General features: G+C 42.6%; 3 protein-coding genes across 3 annotated transcripts; 1 reads left to right on the forward strand and 2 right to left on the reverse strand.

Annotated features, from left to right (window-relative positions):
• Window positions 1-1224: 1224 nt before the first annotated feature.
• On the reverse strand, window positions 1225-9882 carry LOC121685314 (kinesin family binding protein). The gene is made up of 7 exons (XM_042065768.1): window positions 9369-9882; window positions 9159-9257; window positions 8758-8837; window positions 8246-8429; window positions 5098-5191; window positions 4479-4591; window positions 1225-2860 (listed from the first exon to the last, which is right to left on the reverse strand). The coding sequence occupies exons 1-7, from the start codon at window positions 9813-9815 to the stop codon at window positions 1985-1987; spliced, it is 1893 nt and encodes a 630-aa protein (XP_041921702.1). The 5' UTR covers window positions 9816-9882; the 3' UTR covers window positions 1225-1984.
• Window positions 9883-9937: 55 nt separating this feature from the next.
• On the forward strand, window positions 9938-15455 carry LOC121685315. The gene is made up of 2 exons (XM_042065769.1): window positions 9938-10697; window positions 13751-15455. The coding sequence occupies exons 1-2, from the start codon at window positions 10322-10324 to the stop codon at window positions 14410-14412; spliced, it is 1038 nt and encodes a 345-aa protein (XP_041921703.1). The 5' UTR covers window positions 9938-10321; the 3' UTR covers window positions 14413-15455.
• Window positions 15456-18375: 2920 nt separating this feature from the next.
• LOC121684866 (gamma-crystallin S-1-like) lies at window positions 18376-20900 on the reverse strand. The gene is made up of 3 exons (XM_042064989.1): window positions 20892-20900; window positions 19935-20327; window positions 18376-19579 (listed from the first exon to the last, which is right to left on the reverse strand). Exons 1-3 carry the CDS (start codon window positions 20898-20900, stop codon window positions 19295-19297), a joined length of 687 nt encoding a protein of 228 aa, XP_041920923.1. The 3' UTR covers window positions 18376-19294.
• Between the last annotated feature and the right edge of the window lie 543 nt (window positions 20901-21443).

The raw sequence follows: 21443 nt of genomic DNA on the forward strand, positions 1-21443 counted from the left end.
ATCTGTCTATGTATCTATCTATCTATCTATCTAAATGTGCTTCATACACACAGGAAAGTCAAATAAAACATATCTTTACTCTATGTGAATCTACCGGTTTAAACTTCAACACATTACATGAATAAGATTCAAGTAAAACACTGAAAGAGTGCACCACAAATGTTCTCATTTGGCTAGGGTCTGACTTTAGGACACGGAAGTGAGGCTAATGAGAACACATGCTGTCAATGCACCTGATGCGGTAAAGCGTTATCAGATATCTAAAAATTGCATCAACATGTTGGTGAGACATTTTTGACAGCATCTCATGGACATCTGTGTGTGAAGAGGAACTTGTGGTGTTTTCCAACTGAAACTCAACACCATGGGGTGCACAGAGGAAGTCAGTTCTTCTGAAATTAGCCTTGTTCCATCAATCATTTAGAAATGCTGGTGAGAAACATAAAAACACCTTAATGACTTATTGAAAAAACCTTCAATAGAAAAGTGTAACGCCATTATGCATACTGCACCGACATGCTTCAGTAGTTTATGACACATTTATGCAACACGGTGCTTGCCCCCTCTGCTGTCTGTTCACAGGAAATATCAAAATATACCAGTGGAAAACACCATCTGGTAATTTCTCGAGAGGCCAAGACAAGAACTGAAATAGTAGGATTAAGATTTCTTAAAATATGTGAAGTGAAAGGTCAAAAACATGATTTGGTAGAAGTATTCAATTATAAAGTCAGTTCAACTTTTAAATGCTTTTTTGCTTTATGATACTTGATGCACCCAGAAAGTTGTCATAAAGGGTGTTGCTGATATGCAGTTTTCTAATTCCATTACATAAGATTAAGTTCAGTTCTGAGATGGTGAAATCTGGAATAACTTTAACATGTGCAAACAAGTGAACAAGGTCATGTTCTCCTTGTTATGAATTATGATCTATTTGGTTTGTCTTTGCATGTAGCGCATTTGGGATGGTCTCTACACAAAGGCTGTGTAAGTATAAAGTTTAATTTAGCTTCTCCAGACTGCAGGGCAGTGGTGGAGAAGAAAATGATCCACTCCGAAATTTGATAATATCAATGGGAAATACTTTTTGTCAAGGACTCAAATCTTGAAAACCCACATCTTTAATGTTTATGTATGTATTGGTGTCTGTGGTGTGATTTAAAAATGTTACCCTTCATGACAAACTAGCACCAAAGATCTGCAACAACTACACGCGAGCCAAGATAACTTTAGAGCACAAGGTTTAATGTAGCATTCTTTTAAATTAATTTGTAATTACAACAAACAAAAACAGTGTTGTAAGATTGTAGATTTTACAACATTCACTGCATTTGTATGACTCGTGTTTATTAGCAGATACATGTGGGCTGAAAAATGGAGAGGTCATGCAGAGTCTCTAATCACTATCAGCTCATACTGCATTGGTCCCAAGCTGACAATGGCATTGGGGGGGACACTATGTTATTATTATGAGTGAGATGAGCAGTTCAAGTTTAAATTACACAGGAGCTTTAGTAAAGAACACAGATCAGGGGGGTATTCCGAGTATGTGGTTTAATGACAAACCTGGGTAAGTGGTAAACCTCCTACAACAAGAGCCCTATGGCATTGTTTTGTTAGGAGAATGAAGCCATACAGCTCTTCTATTTAGGAGGTTTACCACTTACTCTCAGTTAACTCACCCAGATTGTCATTAAGCCACGTACTTGGAATACCCACCTACAGTAGGAGTCAGTGGGAAAAGGCAAAGAGTGACAACAAACTCACTAGTGTCAGGATGTGTTTACCGTGTGAGTACACACACACACACACACACACACAATCCGGAAGAAGAGTGTTTTTAACAGTGCAAAATAAATCGATTAGCCGTGTGCAAACCCACCAAACAAACAACAAATATGCTTTAGCATTTCCAGTCACATGTGTGGGGCACTATGTTAACGTTAGTTGAGCTTCAGTTGATCCTGTTAAAGCTAGCAGAGCTTCAGTTGACGGCTATCTTGGCGCGGATCCTGTTGATCTTGATGGGCAGCAGGCTGACCATCTCCTCGCTGAGCTCCAGCTCCGTCTCCACGGCGGGCCGAGCCTCGGGGTTCTCCTCGCAGTACTGGACCACGAAGCGGTAAGCCTCCAGCGAGCGGCTCAGATTCTCTATCTGGACAGTGGGACTGGCCGAGATGAGCTTGGACTGGAGCCGCGCCACGCGGAACTTGGCCACCAGCGCCGGACGCAGCACCTCATCCTCCAGCTTGTCGGGGAACTTGCCGTCGGGAGAGCGCGCCGTGTCCAGGAACTTCTCATAGTACTTCATCGACGCGGAGCACAGCGTGTTGAACTTCTTGACCGTGTGTGCGTCCAGATCATCCTGGCGGTCGGCCACGGCCAGCTTCAGGTCCATCATCTCGTAGTAGGTCTCGGCCAGCTCGAACTGCAGCTGACGGCACACCAGCAGGTAGTACTGGGCGTTCAGGTCCTTGCAGATGGGCTCCAGCATGTCCACTCGCCGCTTGTGCATCTTACACCGTCGCTCCAGGTCCTCCTCGAAGAAGGCCAGCACCTTGAAGAGAGCGCTGTGGTCCTGCAGGATCTCGATGTGGTCCGTCACGTGACCGTCCATCTCGAAGTACTCCTTGGCCTGGCCCACGTAGTTCTGGCCCACCAGGAAGACGGCGCGTGCCTCCTCGAAGTCCAGCGGGAAGACGCAGCTCACCTTGTCCTCCAGCGCGCAGATGGAGTCGAAGGTGTCGCTGGAGCTGAACAGCACCGTGCTCTTCCTCTCACGCTCTCGCTCCTCTTCCTCGTTGCACCGCACGCGGCTCAGCTCCGCCTGGCGGTCCACGTCCAGCTCGCCGATGTTGTCCTGCAAGCACAAGGGACGAATCGCAAGCTTTTCAAAGATATGCTATATGCCGTTATTTTAGATTAAAACTTTCAAAAATGACCTCAAAATTGCAACAATGTGTGAGAAAACAACTGTTTTAGCATAACATCAAAAGCGCCTAGGCTCTGTGTTGCACAGATAACCACTAAAGTTGGCATGCAAAACCGGCATGCTGGGCCGTCTGTTAATACTGTGTCGTGTGTCAATGTAAAAAAGTGCTGTTAGGAACGTAATGGAGTGTAGGCTTGCACTGGGCGAAGCATTTGGCCTTGTAGACACCAGATGTGGTAATACTGTATGTGCACAACAGCAGCACAACGTCTTCATTTTCATTTGGGCACCCACATTAACAGGTTAAAGCATTCATTCTGCCTGCTAGAGAGCCGCTTCTCAGAAAGGGCTCCAACTGTTCATAAAAATCAAGATGTTACGCAGCCGCCATGCATATGCAACACATCTGGTGTGCACAAGGGCTTTAGATACTTAGTAGGAGCTGTCCACCCAGTGTAAACCCAGCTGAACAATGTTGTCCTGCAAGCAAAGAAATATCTGGGGTCTTTTCCAGAGTGCTGGTATGTTCTGAGCTCAGTCTTAGTACTTTAGATCTCTTGATATAAGTATATCAGCATTTAAGACTGTATCAGCATTTCAAGACTGTATATCCACTCTCAGTTCATCTCCTGTCTTGGTACACCTCAGTTAAAGACAATTCTAAAAGAAATACTGACTGCATAGGTCACATTATGTAAATGATGAATGCCCTGAAATTGCTTTACTCAGCAGCTACAAAGCAAGGCTCCTGGCTACATCCCATCATAGATTGCTGGTTTCAGTTGTGGCAGGTTTATGAGATACTGGCTGAGAACTTACCAGAAAAAAATATGTGCCTCCGGCTGTAGAGTATGCTTTAAACAGTTATGATCAGCATTAAAAGAAAACTGACCATTTGAGTTTTTAAATCCAGATGGAACAAAACATAGACAAACCCATCTCCATTGCAGTTAACATAATACACTAATCACAAAAAGTCAGGGATATTCAGCTTTCGGGGGAAATTTCAGGATGAACCTAAAATCCACTATAAACTGTACAGGTTAACTTAATGTGACCTCCTCTAAACTTTTGAATGTGCATGTCCAACAGTTCAATGTTTCAGCACTTTCTGTACTGAAACATTAAATTTCACCCAAAAGCCAGATATCCTTAACTTTTGAGTAGTGTATAGTACAGGTGGGTCTCAAAATTAGAATATCTTGGAAAAGTTCATTGCCCTGCCCAGACAGAGAGATTAAAGGCTTGCCGGTGTTTTGACTTAATTAGCTGATTAGAGCTAATAGATTTTGTATTCTAACATTTTGAGATTCTAGATTTTTGATTTCCATTAGCTGTATACCGTAATCATCAAGTTTAGAATGCTTGCACTATTTCATTTTATGTGTATTGAATCTAAATTATAGGAAAGTTTCAGTTTTTGAAATAAATTAGGGGGGGAAATGTACTTTTTCTTGATATTCTAATTTTCTGAGACCCACCTGTATAATATATACTGAAAGGCTGATGGTTAACTGAGATTGTATACATCACTGTATGGCTTTACCTCCAAGAGTTTCTTAGCATCCTGCATGAGGTTGAGGCAGTATTTAATCCAACAGCGGGCAATCTCTGCCCTCTTCTGGCGAAGCTGCTCACGTTTCTCATACTCAATCTCACCTGAAAAGGGATCACACAAACTGCTATATATTTTCCACGTACAAAACATTTCTGTCTCGTGTAATATACACAAACACATGCACACACAATTGAAGAAGCACTGTGAATATATAGACAGATAGACAGATACAGATAAAGATACACATTACGTAAGTCATTGTATTCCGATTTCAATACTGAAATATATACAAATGCAGCTTTTCACTGGCAGCCCAAAAGGCTTTTAGCAGTAGCAGCAAGTACTGTCATTACAAAAAAAAAAAAATCGGTGCTACCTAGCTCGTTTTTTGTACCGACAGTACTTGCTTGGTGACCTCAAGAAACAGAGATCTATGTGAAAATGGAGTTATCCTTTTAATATTACAGCCTCCCATCTGTGTACCCCCCACAATAATGTGTTCAATACTTCCCCTTCCAAGGACCCTCAGCAGAAGTAATAACTGACTTAGGGGTGACTACAGTGTGCCTCATTCAATATGTTCCCGTGTTGGTGTGTGGGAACTTACTCTCTTGGGCAGCGGCTTCAGAAGGAACCTCCCCAGCCAGTCCTGCTATAACGCTGGCCGCTGCCAGGCAGTGCCGTCCCTCCATGTACCGGGTCTGTGGGACAAGACATCAGCAACAAGGAAGATCAGCAGCAGCAATTAGCTACAGTGAGCAGCAGAAAGTCATTGACAAATCTAGGGGGGGAAAGTAAAAAAAAGAAAATGTAAAAAACAACAATTACAGAAAGAACACAGACTATGAATGTCCTGGTGCTTTTACAACCAACTATTAAGTGTTTCTCATAGAATCAATCATCTATGATATAATATGCCTTAGGGCTGGTCTCTTGTTGCAGTCATGGCGGTCGTGATATCTGCCTGTGAGGTTATTTTACAATACTTGTAAGTAGCACCACACAAATAGCATGGTGTGCTGTTTTAGGTAAGACAAGACCCTTCTATTTCCTTCATGTGTAGCGTACAACCCTCCTTACATTATCATTGATACAGCCATTCCATCAGCTCATGAAATACAATAAATAAACTAGATGTACCGCATAGCGGTACAAAATATGACCGCCGCTCAGTCCTGTACATCCGTTCCGCGAAAATAAATCACACTTCAATTTGTCTCCATCTTTTACTCCATCCCCCACTCTTGAAACTTTTGTGTATGCTTGTTTGGCATGCCTGTGTGTGTGTGTGCGGCTGCACAGAAAGTAGCCTACTGGCACTGAAAAGGTGAATAGATTGTAGAATAGCCAAAGAAGTTGTAGCATTGTTATAAAACCTTTAAAATCTCTAAACAATCACAAGTAGGGCAGTTCATCACAATTCATCCATTGCAACTGGATTGATGAAAGGTCACTTACACCTGTAGGCTGTATTTGGGAAAAGCAAAAGGTATCAGCATAATGTTATATTTTTATTTATTTATTTATTAATAAACAAAAACATCTCTGTCAGTTCCATGCCGTTTTCAACAGCTATCAAAAACAAAGGTCATTTTTGGATGGATGGATTTTTTGTGAATGTTTCTTCTTCTAAATAAGATTTTAGTTCATGTGATACTTTATTGTCAATGCACAAATTAAGTAACAGTAGTCTGAAACGAAATGCTGTTTTACATCTAACCAGTGGTGCAAATAACGGACATGTCCAAATGGGCCTTGATGAAATGCGTCGCTAGACTGTTCATACACATTTGAACGGGCCAAAGTTGAAGAGCTGATGTCCGTTATTGTTCGTGCAAATATAGGCTGATTCATGTTCCCTTGCATTGTGTAACTGAGGTCCATGGCTAGTCTGGCTTCCACCAGACCAAGCTCAATCTTTTAAGAAATCAAAAAATAAATAGCGGGCAGATCAGGCTGGGTTCACCCAGCCTAGTTCATAGGCACCCGATATTGTTTAATTTTCCGATTGAGATATCCACGCTCTGGCTTTTCTAAATGCAAAAATGCTCCAGGGAGTTATGACAAAACTGTAACTAACAAACTAGATCCTAATAGAAAGCTGTTAGCTTCCCTAAGCTACAGGTAGAGGTAGGCTTATAAGGTAGGCCTATTTACAACATAAATTGTCAATAGGCTTCGCTGGCGACACAAATAAAATCTCCTTTGGAAACCAATGGCTTACGCCTTACAGTATCAAGCGGACTTAATATCGTGGCGAAAAGTTGTAATAAAATTCACGCAGCTCCATGAGTCAAGGAAAGCGCGAATGAAGTAGCCACTTCTAAATGTCCAGAATGATTTTTGTAGCCGTGCAACAAATGACAGTCGAAAGATACAATTACAGTGCTGCTATCCATTTGCTTGGTATAACCACATTTATAGTTTTCTACAAATGCAATCAATCAAATTGGCCTCCATCACTCAACCAACGCTAACAGTAACATTATTGTACCTAGGTCCTTATTGATATTATAAGATTAATAAAACCAAGCATGTCCGATAAACATCCTCAGATTTATTTCGGCTTCAAGAAGAAATGGAAATTACATTTCATGTGAACACCGGATATCCTTATTAGACGTTCTCTGCGGTAAACTAGTCCTTGTAAGAAGCGTCCATTGTTTTTCCAGCCCACTTTTAACCACTGTCTATGCTTTTAACTTCCAACAAAATTACGTCTCACTGCAACGATGCGCCATCTAGTGGACAAACGACTACGTATCGCCAATACTGGAAATGCAGCCATGATGATGATGATGAATATTTGGCTTTCTTTTAATCCTACTGAATTTGTAATTATGTATCAGCCGTTCTAATACCAATAGTATGTGCGTGCCTGTGTGTGTGCATGTGTATATGTGTGCACCGCCATCTACAGGCCAATGAGTGTGCAGTCACTAAATGTACACATAACCTAATTTTTTTTAGACCCCCCCATGGATGAAATTCTACGAAACTTGGCATACCCCCAGAGAATTTGGTGCAGTTCTGAACATGTTAACTGAAGATAGGGGCAATTAAAGCAGAATGATATTGCATTTTCATTTTTTACTGGGGGAGGGGTGCAAATCACAAATGAGTGATTATGGGCCAGGTTGATGTGGGCCCTTGAGACCAACATACCATAAAAGATTCTTCATCCTCAGTGCCACGGTTCAGGTAGTTATTTAGGAAAAACAATTTTTTTTCCGTAAAAGTCTAGTGGGGCTACATACCCACCAAATTTCATGTGCACCGGTGTTTCGGTGTCCCGGGTATCGTTGACCAAAAATTCAGGAAGTAGATGACGGGGGAAAAAAAAAAAAAAAAACTTTGACAATCATTATATGACTGCTTCGCTAGCGGCGGTCATAATAATAGGTGCTGCATCATCAAAAGTAGCATCTTCCATTCTCAAGTCTGTTACTGGCAGACTAACTCACAGAGATGCTACCTGGGAGTTTTTCTATCCCTGGGACACTGAGTAAAGTTTACATTAAAAACAACAACACTGGTATGAACTGCGCCTGGATTTGTGTGTGCTTCACCTCACTGTGTGTTCACTGTGGGCTGAGTGTGTTTCACTAATTCACGGATTGGGATAAATGCAGAGACCAAAATTCCCTCATGGGATCAAAAGAGTATATATACTTATACTTATACTATACATCACTTTGAAAGTCATACATTGTCAGAACTGTAAGCATCTCTCGTAGGGATCCGTGTCTCCGTACCTTAGTGATGTAATACTGGGACAGAGTAGCTGCATTGATGGCCCACTCCAGTGGAACAAACTGGTTGAGTTCCAGCTGCCTCTGTAGGGTGCTGTGGCAGTATTTCCCAGCCCGTTCAAACTGCTCCAGGTTTTTATACACCTGTGCCAGGTAGTACAATGTGTGGGTGTAAGCCAGCTCAAATCTGTGTGGAAGTATATTGCAAAATTACTATTATGCTTATGATATAGACTTTACAACTTTATTTGAAACTACTATTGTACTAATACTAATGTTAGTCATATACTGTAAGTGGCTTTGGACAAAAACGTCTCCCACATACCATAAACAAAGAGTCGCCTATGGTTTTCATATTTTCACTAAACTCTCTGACTGAAGTCATGACATGGCATATGGAAAGAAAATAATACAATAAATAGTTGTATGAGGTTGAAATCGAAGCAACTCAGACCCTTAACTGACAGGGATGCTTACATTGAGGTATATTATTTGTTTTGGGTTGAATGCATCACCTTTTTGTCCTCTCTTGTTGAGACAGTTGATCTTCCTCTCCAACAAAGAACTCTGTTAGGTCCATGGGTGGCTGGCCATCCTGTGGCAAATGACAATGAAGTCATTCTGATGTAAGACAAAAGTCAAACAAACTCCAATACAAAGAACAACTGCTTCATGCGATATTAGGCTATCCTGTGCTATAGCCTCTACACTCAGACAGACAATTCATAAAAGGCAAGATAAGGCCATATTTCAGGGAGGACTGACCTGAACCTTACAACAAAAAAGCATACCACAGTAGTATCAGATTAATACGAGGCCAAGTCTCAGTTGACACACAAAGCAATGTCTTCATGAAACTGGCGGTTCTCTGAAAATACAGAAATGTATGTAGCAATGTCAATGGTAACCTACTCACCTCTTTCATGTAGCGTATGTATATCGATTCCGCTGTCTCTAGGAATCCTTGGGCTTTCTCGGTCTCATCCCTGCCCGCCCACAGAATTCCAAGCTGATTCTATCAAATCAAACAAACACTTAAAGCAATGCAGGCTTAATACACAATTAAATGTGAATACAAACACACCTTCGTCATACGAGCATTAGCAGTGGAACACACATAACCTACCCTGGCCTGGATACACAAAGACACGTTCTCCTGCGTAATCGTGCACCTATCCAGCAGTTTCATGCATTTCATCAAGTGTTCTTCGCCAGCCGATAATTCTTCAGTCTCCACATGGTTAACACCAAGGTAGTATTCGATCACCCCGAGTTTAGCAGCTCGTATTCCTGCATTTGAATCCCCGGGGCAGCGCCTTCCACACGCCTCCCCCTTTCCTCCGTCAACGGGTTCCTCTGTTTGACACTCAGCATCGTTATCATCGTCCTCGGTCTCCCCGGTATCAAAGCTCTTTAACACGGTGAGTATCTCCTTTAGCAGGTCCCTGGCTTTGTATTTAGAGCGAAATGGGTCGTTCTCTGGATCCTTTCTTGATTCTATATCTGAGAGAGTTTGAGCATTTCGAAATGTGTCGCACACAGATCTCCATTCTTGACTGTACGAGGAGGCCATGTTTGTTGTAAGGAGGAGTGCACGTTTTACAGTGTCACCACTAGAGGCCAGCAACACTTCAACTTTTTTACTCTATTACTCATATACAGTCTACTGCTGCAGGACTGGTAAGAGGATAGAGGTATGTTGTCAGGCCATGATCATCCTTCATCATAGGACGATTATCATTATTATACTAAAAGAGAAGAGATAATGCCAACTCTAATCAGCAGATTGCGATATGCTAAGTTTGCAGTCAGCATTGAAGTTGTAAAAGACAATATTTTCTTCTAGGTTTACATGACGTTAGAAAAAACGAATTATTGTGTTTGTCCGATTAAAATTAGACTGTTATGTAAAAATGTTAGTCCACTTGAAATCGTAGCCTACAGAGATGTGAATAAACTGCTATGACAGGGTGCTCGGGCTTTGACCCGGAAATAATACAATAACCCCAAAGAAGACGAAGAAGCCGGTTACAACCTTTTACTGTCTATGGTTACAACCATACAACAACAACAACAAACATGGCGATTGATAAACCTCCACCTGTTCATTTTTGGAGTGATGCAGAGACAGAGTTCATGCTGTGTCAGCTGAAAGCGTTAAATATTTTGAAATACATGGATGGTAGGAAAACACGGAATGGCAACCTGTTTAGAAAAGTTGCGGAACACATGGAGGACGCTGGATTTCAAAGGACGTCCGAGCAAATCCGTGTTCGGTGGAAGAACGTGAAAAAAGCCTACTACAATACCAGGAAAAAGAACCAAACCAGTGGCAACAGTTCAGTTTCATGTCCATACTCCAACATATTGAAGGAGCTGCTTGGACGTCGACCGTTGTCCAAAACAGCAGAGAATGGCGTGGACATTGTGTCTAACGTTAGTCCTTCGTTCTCAGGTGAGTTAACGTTAATGCTAACTAAGTAACGTAGCTAACTTAGTATGCAACGTTATACGATGGCACATGAATGTGTACAAATCGACATTCAATGTACTGTATTCATCCACTATTTATTGGTTGGTGATTAATGTTAACATTACACAGAATACATTCTATTCGAATCGACGTGCAATAGCGCAACCCTCCTCTGTTGTAGACAGTTTAGTCTGTGCTTAACAGAGGAAACCATTCCTTGCAGAAAGAACACAAAAACTTCTTCCCGGTGGATCAAACGTAACAACCGTGTACCCAGCACTCTAGTAAGTTTGTACAGAACCAAGCATCATCACCTGGTATGGAAATGGCACAGCTTGGGATTGCAGTGCTCTGCAGAGTGGTACATCCTGCTCAGTACCTACAGTACCCCTGCCCTGCTGGACATCTACACCAGAAGAGAGTGAAGTACCCAAAGCAATTTAAAAGGCAGTTCACTCCCTGGGAAATTACTGTTCAGACTGCTGAGGTCTGGTAGACACGTGCCACATGTCCAAAATCAGAAAGACTGAGGAGGAGCTTCTATCCTCAGCCCATCCGGAACCTAAACACACACAAAATATCTTATAATTAGGCCTACACTACATAGACTTAACATACTGCTCTTACATACCCTTCTCTTCTGACACCGTTTGGGTTACACCACTTAGCTCCTAAACGTGCAGATTGGCCCCCTTTTTTATTTTACTGTGAAGTGTATAGTATAAGTATATATACTCTTCTGATCCCGTGAGGGAAATTTGGTCCCGATGCAGTGAGCTGCCTGCTACAGCGGTGCTCAGGGAGCAGTGAGTGGTTAGGTGCCTTGCTCAAGGGACCATCTCTGGCTTGAAATAATCCTGAGTTTTATGATCACACATTAAAAGGAAATGGTGATTTGTAGGCTATGGTATCTGAGTGCAACCTCAGGTAACAGCCAACTAATTAATGCATAAGTTGGAGCAATCCACTTGGCTGTGCTGATGTGCACTTTGGGGTGAATAATAATTTATGAAGCATGAGCTTTTGGGCCTTTTCCCATGAGCTTGGGGTTCTGTTTCAGATAGATCGAATCAAATTCACTATCAATATGGAGAACATTCTTTCATAGAACCATTAGGGATTGACCTGAGCTTTGTTGCTGATGTTGTCTGAAAGGGCCGGAAAAGTTGCCTGGCCCTGCCAGTATCTCCGTTCAGTTCAGTTGAAGTTCAGTTCAGTTCAGTTTCAGTCTCAAGATATTAGTCTGACATCTGACAATACACTAATCCCTCAGCCATTAGAGTGCTGGGCCAATCTGTGATGAGAGGGGTTGACCCTAGTTTCAAAGTAGAAAGTGGCTGTGGTAAATGGTAGTAGCAACGCCTGCATAAAACAATTGCAGTCGGAAGAATGTATAGCCTACAGTTATGTACAGCATAGGTAGGCACATTGTTTCCTGACTGCAGATATTATTGGTTTGTAAAGGTCAGGTGAGGTAGGACGTAGCCTAACAAAGTTAACGCAAATTCTAGGCGTGTTACAATGCTAGAGTTGGACACTTTTCCCAATGGTGAGAGGCCATACGTCCCTCACAAAGTGAAGCGTAGTAGTGCATATGGAAACCAGGCTACCAGAGAAGAGTTGTGTTGAATGTTGTTTGCAAAAGATTTTGACTTCTAATGGTAGGCCTAGCTCAGATGAAACTTTAGTAGTTTCATACGGGCTGCTGGTTACCATGTTGCTGTAGGCCCAAATTTGTCATGTGTTATAGTAGTAAATTAGTAGGCTACAACTATTTAATTTGCTATTTTATATTGGTTGACATTGATGCACCTGAAAGTTGTAGCCTATTCTGAGGTTTCAATGGACTAGTCGTAGTGTAGTCATAAAATTTAGCCTAGTAGTTAAGCCCATTTCAGTCATGAATATACAAAGAGACTTCTATAAATAGGCTACTGTTCAGTATTTAAGTATTTATGGCCTCATGTGATGTTTCATATTTGATTGTAATTCTTTCAGTCATTTTGTGACAAGGAAAGGGATTATGTCAAATGGCACTTACAAAGGGCCAAGAACCATGAATCAGAAGAACCACATAAGTATAACTATATATACTCTTTTGAGGGAAATTTGGTCTCTGCATTTATCCCAATCCGTGAATTAGTGAAACACACACAGCACACAGTGTACACACACACAACAGCGGCGCTCGGGGAGCAGTGAGTGGTTAGGTGCCTTGCTCATGGGCACTTCAGCCGTGCCTACTGGTCGGGGTTCGAACCGGCAACCCTCCGGTTACAGGTCCGAAGTGCTAACCAGTAGGCCACGGCTGCCCGTAATATGTAACATCCATAGGTTTGATGAGATGTGCTAGCATTAAACCACCAAATCCATTTTATGTAAACTATACTATATAGCTCACACTGTTCAGAGGACCTCATGGTCCTGCTGCAATTTCGCAAGTGCTCGTTCACGTTCACTGATGCCGACCTCAGAGGTGACCAAGCAAGAACAGGCACTTACCAGGCAAACCAACTGTCTAACCATTCAGGAGAAGTGCAAGATCTGGTTCAAAATTGCCAAATAAGTTGGAATCTGGTGAACATACCAGTCAGCATACCAATTGCACGCTCCCTCAAAACCTGTGATATCTGTGGCATTGTGTTGTGTGATAAAACTGTACTAGAGTGGGCTTTTATTGTGACCAGACCAAGGCACATTTGTGCAGTAATCATGCTTTTTAATCAACATCTTTTGAGATTAATATCTTGATGTTTTTACTTACTATTTGCTGTTGATCAACAAATATCAGAGAATGAGAACCATTATGCACATTTCTGAAGTGTAAAGAAAGTAGCTTTATGCTGTAATGCCACTACATTTTTTGTCATTCATTAAGATACCATGTCTTCTAGGCCTCGTGGTGTTTTCCTTCCCATTTACCTGTGTGCAAGAAGAAGCAAAGTATCTCCATTGCTTTGTTATGCACTTTCCTACTTTTGAACTTTAAAATGGAAACGTTTATTAATATCTATACTGTTTTCTGGCTTTTGTAGACCAAGAGGAAGAGCAGCAGTTTGCTGGTGATCAGGCCCCGCTGGAGCAGGACCCGCTCCCTCACGAGTCCTCTGATTCATATCTAACGTCCTCACCGACCTCAGAACCATCCAGTTCTACATCTCTGTTTCATCAGCAGTTCCAGATCGCTGTCAAAGCAGAAGCACCTGAAGGTGCTGTACGGGACAGTCCCATTAGTGGAACACCTAACGGTGAATTACCGAGACGACGCTCACGACTGAGCCTGCAGCCAGGGACACAGGTCTCGCCCTCCGCATGGAGGACGTTTAGCATCCCAACGCGGTTCACGTCCTTGAGCCCATTCGAGGAGCAGCTCCTAGCCGTCCATCGGGAGCAGGCTGCGGCTATCCGTGAGGGCTTTCGCTCGCTGGCACAACAGAACCGACTCCTCTACTTGGAGGTCTGCGAGACCAACCGCAGTGTAGCCCGGATTGCCTCGGCGGTGGCCGAGAAGGCCGCAAGCTCCTCTGGCATGGCTGAAGAACTGATCCGAGTGCAGCAGAGAATAAGTGAAAGCATCGACTCCACTAACAATCTCCACACGCGGGTGATTGACTTGCTGTTCTCACAGCAGGAGCAACCCATTATTGTCATGCCTAATGAGGATAAAGGCATGAATGTACGACCCAGTAGAGAATAGGCTTGTCATAATAAGTACATTATCGCCTTATCGCACAATTAATTAAACTATTGACAATAGCTTTTTCCAACCTCGATATTGCCCGAATGTTACGTTTACATTCATGTCGTGTACTGTAGGTGCCACTCTTTCCTCTGGCCAAAAAATATCGATCCCAATGCTCCAGTGCAGTGACGGTCATTAAAGATCCCATGGCATTTATCGCATAGAGTAGGGGGTTCCCTGGTTTCCTGGCTAAATTCCCAACCTGGCTCATTCAATCTGGCCCCCTAATCATCCCCCCAATGTAATTGGCTCATTCACTCCTTCACCCTCCACCTTAAGCTGGCGTATAATGGCTGCCCTGTGTTGTTGTTGTTGTTGTTGTTTCATTAGTTTTTCATATTTGTTAGAGTTGTTTTAAAGTGATGTCCTAAAATATTGCAACAACTACACTGTATACGCAGTATTTTTTCTGGGACAATATATTGTGCAGCAAAAAGAGTTATCGTGACAGGCCCAGTGGAGAGGAACGTTGTACGTATCAGGCTCAATTCATGTTGTGGAGTTATTCTGTATTTTTGTGTGTCCTGATATTTTTCCATGAGTGATTTCATGACCAACAAGTCTACCTCTGCTTAGGCCCCTGTTTTCTGTGAAAGACACATAGCCCAAACTCTGCTGTGACAGTAGTTTCACGCATATGCTCCCATGCCTGTTCAAGGTTGCAGGCGCACCAACACTAGAATGCCCTCTAGGTTCTGCTGACACCTGGGACCCGTTGCACAAAAGCAGAATTAAGACATCCAGGATAAGTTACTGAGCTGCGCTCAATGAATCCAAAACAAGAGCGTACATGCTTAATTGGTTGCACAAAGACCAAGCCAGGATGAGCAGACACGGATTCATCAAGCCAGGTGAAACCTATCCTGGATAAGTGCGCGCTCATGGCTCCTTCAAACTGACCCCGCTATCACAGATTCACTGATTCACCATGGCAACTAGAGCAGCTTCATTGGTTCTTCTACGGTGTAAACTAGGTAGCGATAGCCTTTTCACAACAGCAACACCTCTGTTTAGGAGAATATTGCAACTAGTGTCGCTACCACCACGCGCAAAATGGTTACGGCACTCCCGTGACGTCACATTGTCGCATGACAGGTCGGGAATGGCGAGTATGTAAAAGTTAATTAATGATCACAAACGTTTAAATAATGACAGTGGGTCTAGTTATATGTGATAACAATGTGTATTGGGCAGTGGAATAACTATTGGTTTCTGTTTGTGGTGACTGCTGACTGAGCTGACTGAAAGCAGATGGAAAATAGCAGATGGAACTTAGCCTGGTCTGGAGCAGGCTAGCTCCACAGAATAAATCGCCATGGTGACTTATACCATAACATATCCTACTGCCCCCTATCCCGCTTTTGTGCAACCGGATCACAGATAAATTGAGCCAGGATAACCAAGATATCCCGGCTTAATCCCTTATCCTAGTTTTGTGCAATGGGCCCCAGGCCTCTGTCCTCCCAAAAAGCACTACTTATGTATCTGTTTAGACCGTGTTTTGTTTTACTCCTTTCATGTTAATATGGTTTATTTCCCCCTTGTCTTTTTATGTCTTTTGGTGTATAATTGGGGTCTGCTTGCAGAGTTTCTCTTTCCTAAGTTGTTGTCATCTTGGGAGACGGATACCATTTGAGACGCTCTGTAGCCCAGGGCCCTGATGAACTGTATTGAGCGTTACTTTTTCTAGTTCTTCTCACTATTGTGCCGCCGGTTCTTCTGATTTATTTCTGCAGTCTGTCAATTAATAAATAACATTGATTACTGATTCAACGTCTCCAAAAGTTCAGTGTTCTTTTCAAGAACCAGTCAAATTTATTTCCAGTTCAAAGTTAGTTCAGTTAAATGCACAACTCAAGGGAAAGACTTAACTTTAACCCAACAACATCTAACAATGTTGATTGTTAGATTCTGCAATATTGCAGATGCAGTTTCCCCATGATACAACCTTATTTAAGGCAGTGGTTCATTTGTCTGGCGACCCCCCCCCCCCGCCCCCCCTCCACAAAAAACATGGGCAGAGAAGTCTCGCGACCCCCTTCTCTCTAACCGGCGAAATTTGGTTTCGAAATGTTGCAAAATGGGCATTGGAAGCAGAGGCAGAACATGTCTTCTCTCATAGGTAGGCTATGTCAACACCAAAGGCATTAATGTCAATGGCAGCCTTTGACTAAAAACCTTTATAAAAATGTCTAATACAGACTGCAAATCATTTTGCAACCCCTCCAATATTTTTGGCGACCCTCCTGGGGGTCCCGAGCCCCAGTTTAAGAACCACTGATTTAAGGTACAGCAATACACTGTCTCTGACTAAAGATGAATGCAGATGCCCCTCTTAGGACAAACCCTTTCATAATTATGCTCACATAACCCCAAGTTGCCCTATGTTGCTTCTGCATAGTGACTGACATGGCCTGGTTTAACCTCCGACATGGCCATGCTTGAAGGGGATCTGTTTTTCTCCATTGATTTGCCATGTTATCTATGTGGTCACTTGTATGTGACCAACTGATTCATGATTAGTTTGCTTTCCTTAACCACCTTTAGGACACCAATAGACTTTTCAGAGCATCCACTCTCTTTTGAAGTCTGGTATTGTCATCCACATCGTGCACCATGGAAGATCACAATATCATCAACGTATAAGTAACTTTTATTTATATAGCGCATTTTTGTATGCTCAGAGTGCAACCCAAAGCGCTCCAATATAGTTCTTAAGCCGATGCATTAAGTGGATATGTTAAGTAAATTACTAACTGGAGTGAACAAATGCATGCATTTATTCACCGCAGTGACCAAGTTTAACCTCTCTAATGTTCAATGTGTCTGCATTGCTTTGTCGTGTAACTTATATGACGCTTCCACAAGCTAATAAAAGCCAGTTTCACTTCCATGCAGATACATATGTGCTTTGTAAACGTCTCTCAAACTATAGACGGAATTCAAGAAGTGTAGTGAAACTGTGGTCGTGGAGACTGGCTCTGGGAGGGCACTTGGTGAGACTATTTCTGTCTGCAGTTGGAAGGATGCAGTTTGGTCTTGCATGGTCAAGTGAGTTTTTTTTTTAGAATTTCACTGCAAGCGTTCCTCTCTTGAGGTACTCGCAAACCAGTGGAACCGCAGTGGGCTTGATATTGGTGATGGGATTTATTTGGGGTTATTTGGGGTCCTCAAATAAAATGTCATCCATGACGCTTAAACACATAATTTTGTTATTAGCAGTTAGGCTACTTAGGTGGAGCAGTATGCAGTGGATGTTACAATAATGATGGCCAGTAGCTACTATTGCTAGTAACCTAACCTAACCTGATCATGTTAGTGTTGAGATATAATTTTTTGAAAATGCTGCAGAAAAGTAAACTTGAATCTTTCATCTGGATTTTATAGTTAGTTGATTTGTTATTGGGGCAAAATAAAGTAACACTAATATGTGTATCGATTCAGGTGTTAAGATCATTTAATCAAAACTTAAGTCTGGAGTGATCATCTTGTTTAGTTAAAGGGATACCAGGCAAGCCTGATGCTTTTTCTCTACGAAGCTCCCCCTACCGTCTGTATGTGTCGATACGTGTGCGAGCCCTCGCTCGGTCTGAAGCTCTTTTCCTTTTCTTTGCATCTTCCATCAAGGGTTTTCACTTCTTATTCGCAAGCTCTGCCATTATACACACGTTTGCAACAATCACTAGCGTTTCATTAGCCTGCCTCTGTGCTGGGGATGTAAACTGATCCTGCTTCTCGCGATGTCTGAGACTTTGTGAGACTGAAGTTCGGCGGGTAGGATACACCGAACTTACAAGTGGGATATTCTTCCTACAGGCAGTAGGGGCGGGCGAGAGAGCCTTCATTCGCCCTGTAATGAGTCATTTAAACATATACTGACTTACGAAGATGATTAATTAACACGAAAACGTTGCCTGGTGTCCCTTTAAGTAAATTGGCAAAAGGACATCCGGAATGAAATAATAACACAGAGAAAACAATCTGAGGCTCAAGAAGGATTGCAGCCCTCTGTAATAGTACAAAACATGTCTGCTTCTAGAAATCAACATCTAATGGATTCCACATGAGAAAACTGGCAAATGAATGAGATGAGGATATCAGATCAGATACAGTCATACAGTTATGTATAAAGGGCACACTGGTACTGATGATAATAATAATAATAAGCTTCGGTATTGCCTTACTGAGAATATATTACATAGAAAGGTTTTGAAGTTGCAACCACAAGTCAGTAATGTTTAGTGTCTTTGCTATTGGACGCAGGCATACACCTTTTTTTACTTCAAGACATAAGATATTACATTGACATAGTTTCATGAAGTTTCATGCCTTCAGATGGGTATTTTGAACACTGTTTGGTTTACTGAAGAGCGCCTGCTAGATTTTGACTAGTCATTTCACTAATTGTTGCTCTTTATGCTTCTAGCATCTTCTCAAAAACAATCTAAAAAATGTCTAAAACAAGACTACGAAAGAATAATTTAACTTAATATAATGTCTTTGTTATGTCGGCATGAGTTTTCCAGTACAGAGGTTGTATTGTCTATGTCATTGTAGATATGACATGTGACACCAGCAGGTAGGCACAGAGCTGTAGAGGGCCTTAGGGGGCACTTATTTAGCATCTGTTAAATACAGCTACGTTTACAGTTACGCATATACAATCTGCCCTGTTTATATTTGCTGGTCCTATATCTCTTACTGGGACTCTGCTGGCCAAACATGTATCCTTAAACCTCACATATACCTCAGCGCAAACTGTCACCAGCTTAAACAGCCCTGCAGGCACGTGAAGCGTTTCAGCTCGGGACCTGGGGTGCTGTCTGAGCTAGGGGCTTTACTGGTTTTGCTTGAGCTCTGTGACGCGCCGCACGGAGCCCACGCTGGTGGTCATGCTGCCCCAGTCGCTGTGGCGGCTGTAGGAGCCGGGCCGCAGGATGTACTGGCGGCCGCGGTAGTGGGGATGCTCGTGGAGGATCCAGTAGCCCTCCACCACGTTGCAGGAGGAGATGCTGCGCATCTGGAAACTGTCCTGCAGGTTGGGGCAGTCCTCGCTCAGCTCCATCATCTTACCCGAAAAATCGGTCCTCTCGAAGATCTTCAGCCGGTATGATCCATTGTACTGTTGAGTGATGCATTTTATGTGGATATTTGAGTTTTGAAGGAATGTTATGACTTCTCTCCCTCATGTGGTGACACATTTTGCATTACCTCTTTTCACCATTTCACCATTTCACTCTGTCTGTCTGTGTGCATTTATGTACATGTTATTAACATACTGAAAGCATCTGGTGACAACATATTAATTACATTATACCTAACTACATATTCATTAACAACTTATTAATTACATAATACCTAATGTTAGACAATTAGGTGTGGCCTAATAGTTATGTAACGTTAATTTCAGTAACATTCATTTTTATGCATCCTTGACAACAATAGGTCATGTTTTGACATGTGACGTGTTTTCTTACAGAAGGGATGATGCGGCAGGAGCGGATGCAGTTGTTGAAGCCGGCCCAGCGGTGGTGGTTGGGGTACTTGCCCTGGGTCAGCATGTACTGGTAGCCGGCATAGTTGGGCTTCTCGTAGGCCACCCAGCAGCCGCTGTCCACGCGGATAGAGTTGCAGCGCGAGAAGTGCGTGTGTGTGTCGGCGCAGTCGCTGCTGCACTCATAGTGGCGGCCCTCGAAGTTTCTGCCCTCGTAGAAGATGATCTGATGACCAGAGAACAGATCAGCTGTGTTACTGCAGGTCAGGTGCAACAGGGTTTGTGGGTGCAATGTCTGCTTAAACCCTCTTTGTCTCGAAAGTAGCTGGTTAAGATAGTAGTGTCTCCAGTAAGCAAGTACGATGACAGCAAGGGCCTAACTCATAAGCATTGGATGTAAATTGTGTTTCAGGCTGTTCTAATACTGAGGGTATTATAAATTTGTGGTCACTCACTACATGGTGAATGTGGGACTATCTTGACAGTTCTTTAGCCGGGAACAGTTCTACGTGACTGTGTCACTGATCATGCACTGACACAAACAGACAAAAACGTTGTGTATGCTCCTCCTCACAGACAGACTCAAAATGAAAGGGTCAATATTCACATCCCAGGAAGCAGGAAAGAGGGCATCCAAAACCGCTGAAAAGATGTCTGCACACTGTTTTTTTTTTGCTTTTTGAGTGTTTGTTTTGCCATTTAAATTTCAGCTCATAATGGAGATGACAGAGTGGGCAGACATCTTTTCAGCAGTTTTCAGTTTTCATCTTTTCACTACGTCGGAGCGCAAAAACATTCCAAAAACAAAAGAGGAGAAAACTGGTTGTGTTGACATGTTTTCAGGCGTTTACAAATAGAATCACACTCAATCTATTGAGACACACTGCTTATAATAAACACTAGGCAAGGCACTGACATGGGGGTGACACAGTCCTCTTACCTTGCCCATTGCGGTTGTAGAAACAGGTTAGGGGCATCCCATGCATGCTGGAGCCTTTTACGTGCCGGACAGACTGGCCAGAGCATTGTCATTAAAATGGTAGAAAGGCGCTCATGTCAGCACAATCGGTGCGGTGGGGTCCACCGCAATCCCAACATGACAGACAACCCCTGTGCGGTCTTTACATCTGAGTGCATTGTCATTCAAATGGGCTTTTGCTCAATTGCTACCCAGGGGCACAATACAGTTGCTAACTCTGTAATTGTCACGGTGGTTGGCAGGTAAAATATAAACAACTGACTGATGACTAGGTCACAAAAACAGTGTGTTGTCTCTGGACAACCTAAAACACAGTTAGTTGGTGCATGGACTACTACGTAGTAGTAATACTAACGTACGTATGTACGTTAACCGTTTAATGTATATTTGTTTTTTTTTTGTTATGGATGATTTGATTGTGATCATATCACCAGTTAAGCCTATTAGAAACTAAATAGATCTCTGTAATAAATCTCTAGAAATAAAAGCCTTTCTCCTCTCACAATCAGAATC

This window comes from Alosa sapidissima, chromosome 16 (genome assembly GCF_018492685.1).
Source record: "Alosa sapidissima isolate fAloSap1 chromosome 16, fAloSap1.pri, whole genome shotgun sequence".
Classification (NCBI taxonomy): Eukaryota; Metazoa; Chordata; class Actinopteri; order Clupeiformes; family Clupeidae; genus Alosa; species Alosa sapidissima.

Bases quoted from the DNA above. Each gene is read 5' to 3' on its own strand.
- LOC121685314 (XM_042065768.1), bottom strand. From the start codon at position 9,815: ATGGCCTCCTCGTACAGTCAAGAATGGAGATCTGTGTGCGACACATTT. The intron at 8,430-8,757 runs GTGATGCATTCA...ACTTCCACACAG, and splicing joins CAACAAGAGAGGACAAAAAG to ATTTGAGCTGGCTTACACCC. The intron at 2,861-4,478 runs GTAAAGCCATAC...TTGTGCTTGCAG, and splicing joins ATGCTAAGAAACTCTTGGAG to GACAACATCGGCGAGCTGGA.
- LOC121685315 (XM_042065769.1), top strand. From the start codon at position 10,322: ATGGCGATTGATAAACCTCCACCTGTTCATTTTTGGAGTGATGCAGAG. The intron at 10,698-13,750 runs GTGAGTTAACGT...TGGCTTTTGTAG, and splicing joins CGTTAGTCCTTCGTTCTCAG to ACCAAGAGGAAGAGCAGCAG.
- LOC121684866 (XM_042064989.1), bottom strand. The intron at 19,580-19,934 runs GTAAGAAAACAC...ATCACTCAACAG, and splicing joins CCTGCCGCATCATCCCTTCT to TACAATGGATCATACCGGCT.